A 3,440-nucleotide genomic window follows, 5' to 3' on the forward strand; every position below is an offset into this window, starting at 1 on the left:
TTATTTTTAACTTGGGAGTGGTATCTTACCACCGTCGCCCACCACCACCATGCACCCCTGACTAACACTTCACCCCTACCACCGCCACGACCACCAAACATCCTTGACTGACACCATGTCGCCCTCCACAACTCGTTTCACACAACCACCGACCATCACACTAGCCCCTAGCCAGGGTCGTTCTCATGACTACCCTGAAACCACCACCTCGACGCCCTCATTTATCCACCACATTCCACAATTCCGTCAAACATCAACCAGACTACCTACCACTCCATTTTTGCCTCGGTTGACGCGCCTCGCACCACCGTAGATCTCATTTTTTTAAGAAAGCGTTGTGATTGAAAGCACATATATATGAAAAACTAAGGAGGCTTATAAAAAACTAACCTCATTAATGACATTATTGGAAGATTTTGAGCCTGATAGATCAGATTTAGGTGACTGGCGACTTGAAAAATGAAGGGGTGGTGCGGCTAATGTGAAGAAGAAAAATAAAAAGAAAACGAAATGGTCGGCGATGGTGGAGTAATGGTGGTGCGTCGTTGAATTTTAGGACGGAGATCCGATGACAATGGTGGCCGACGGTGATGACGACAATGGAGTGAATGGTACGTCATCATCGGAGTACGTGAATGGTCGCCGGTGATGTCGTCAGAGCTCATGACGAGGGTGGGTGGCTGCTTGGTAGAGGAGGGAGGGGAGAATATGGGATGGGAGTGATTTAGGTTTTGGATAATTGTTTGTGCGTAGGGTAGAAATTAATCTGGTCCGTTCATTTTTTCCATTTAGTGGTTCTGATTCAGTTCATACAGTTCGCACCGTAATTTAGTTCGCACCTGTGCGAACTAAAGTATGGTACGAACCTACGAACTCAGTTTTACAGCCGTCAGATATACTCCCTCCATTCATAATATATCACCCCACTTCCCTTTTTTGTCCATTCATTTTATATCACCCCATTTCTTTTCCTTCCTTATTTGTCAACTTACTTTACCATTTTGTCCTTATCAACCATCAATATTTACATTTGTTGCCATTACTTAGTGGGCTTAATTTTGTTCAATTAACCCACAAATTTTACTAACCCAATATTACTAGCCCAATTACTCCCTAATGACTCCCTCCATATTTCTAACCCAAATACAAATTTCCCACCCAAACCCAACCCTCCCTCCATTAATACCCAAGTCATTGATGATCCAAATTAAATTGGATCATCTCCTCAACAGTCGTCCCATTAATACCCAAGTCATTGATTACCCTCTTTATCTCACCCTCAAAAAAACCCTAAATCATTTGTCTCCCTTTCACTGCCTCCTTATCCTTTCACCGCCTCCTCCTTCTCCTCACTTCTCTCTCTTCATCATTCACTGAAAACTCTTCATTTGTCTCCCTCATCTGCCTCCTTTTAACTTCTCCTCTTAAATTTTCTTCTTTTTTTGCGATGAATGTTGTGGATGGGGAATCTGAAGTTCCTAACACGCCTGGTTTTGAAGATTTGCCAAGTGATTCTTCTGATTTTGAAGTTCGTAACACTAGATCTGGGTTTAGTACTCCTAAACGTCAGAAGTTCGTTGTTGTTGATGATGAGTCTCCATGCTCAAAAAGGTATAATTCGTTTTTTTTGTTCAAGATTTTCTGATTTTTAGATTTTTAATTTGTTGTTGTTGACGATGACTCTGTCGTGTGCAAGTGTGGGACTTTAAAGTCATTGTGCCCCTTTGTTTTCATTATCTCCAACATGCCTGATTGCAAACTAAGCCACACATCACTTAAACACAAAGCTGGTTCTTCATCCCATGCTTGCATTACATTGAATACCAATTCATCTACGGTTTTTGCTCTTTTCTGACTCTGCAGTGACTGAATTGATCTAAAAAAACCCAAATCTAAGATATTTAGATCAGGTGAATTAGGTGGTTGTTGGGTTAATGAGATATTATACCCTGTTGCTTGTGCTGCATTCAAAAAATCAGGATCATTGCTTTTTAAATGTGGTCTTGCATTATCCTGCTGGATGATTATGTTCTTCGATAGTAATGCTGGCCACTTGCTTGTTATTGCTGGTAGGATCTTCTCAATTAGCATTTCCTTAATCACTTGTTTATTGATTGATGCTATTGATTTGGTTTCCAAAGTACCTGCTGCCCTATTCTTTGACCTCCTTTTTGCTGGTTCTTGAAAAGTAAATGGAAATATACCTATTTTCCCATCAAAAATCAGGTTGTTATCATCATCATAAATTGGCCTTGAAACGGCTGCCATGAACATAACCTTTGTGATAAAATTCTTGCTTTGACAAGACCTATATGGGTCAACTTCTTCACTAAGGAGGTAAATTTTTGCATTATTTTGAGTTATATAAAACCATTTTTCATCAATATGAATAACATTACACATATCTTTGAATTGCAAAGTTCCTGTAATTCTATTCCACCATAATTTGGTAAGAACAAAATTGAGCCTATGAAACTTGTTCTCCTCTGTTAATGCTGGTTTGATTGCATTAGTGTGGCTCCTCAATTTGCCCAGTTTAACCCAAGTACAAATAGTACCAACAGATACTTTGATGGCTTTACTAAGAGCATCCATAGTTCCCCTTTCTCCCTTGGGTATTGCTAAAATTGCTGCAACAGGGAGTTCTATTGGGGTTCTTCCTTTTTTCCCCTTCATTTTGGAGTTGAGTTGCAACTCTTCACCATTTAACCTTTGGTATTTAGCTACTTTCCAGATTTCGTATATAGTTTTTCTGTCCACATTGAATTTTGCTGCAACTACCTTCATTTGTCCTCTCACTGGTTTGCAATTAATCGAATTTTCGATTAAATAGCACCCAATTCTATGTCGCTGATCATTTGTAAGATTAGGACGAACCATTATGCTGCAATTGGTAAGAAGGGTAAGGAATTATATTTTGATGTTCTACTTTATTGTTTTATTGCTTGATTAACTAATTTTTTTTTTAAGTGCAGTTTTTGTATTTCATGAAGAGAAAGGCAGCTGGAAAAAGATGATGAAATAATGAAGAAGATGAAGAATTTTGATAAGGGGAAATTATAATTTCTTTCCAAATTGTAATGGCTGATTATAAGTGTATAATTTCATCTTTCCCTATGTAATTACATCATGTAAGGATGATGTAAGGGTGCAGTAAAAGAGAGTTTTGGTGGGAAAGTTGGCTTAGTGTTGGTGGGAAAAATATTTCCCAAATTTTTGTAATTTTCAGATTTTTGGTTTGGAGGGAAAAAAAGTTTGCCCCACAAGTTGTAATTTCAGTCAGTTTGTAGGGAAACTTTGACATTTTCATTTGTTTAACCAGATTTACTAATCCTAATTAGTTTTAAACCAATTGTGTTACTTTTTCATTGTTTATAGTAAAGTACAACCTTTTATTATTTGTTTATTATCACCCTTAATATTTGTGCCAAAGGGAAATG

The 3,440-nt window shown here is 38.1% G+C and overlaps 1 protein-coding gene across 1 annotated transcript; it reads right to left on the bottom strand.

The window, feature by feature from the left end:
- Positions 1-1,656: 1,656 nt before the first annotated feature.
- Positions 1,657-2,880, bottom strand: LOC141617897 (uncharacterized). Its single transcript, XM_074435030.1, has one exon. The coding sequence runs from the start codon at positions 2,878-2,880 to the stop codon at positions 1,657-1,659; it is 1,224 nt and encodes a 407-aa protein (XP_074291131.1).
- Positions 2,881-3,440: the final 560 nt, after the last annotated feature.

Source organism: Silene latifolia, chromosome X, assembly GCF_048544455.1.
Source record: "Silene latifolia isolate original U9 population chromosome X, ASM4854445v1, whole genome shotgun sequence".
NCBI lineage: Eukaryota > Viridiplantae > Streptophyta > Magnoliopsida > Caryophyllales > Caryophyllaceae > Silene > Silene latifolia.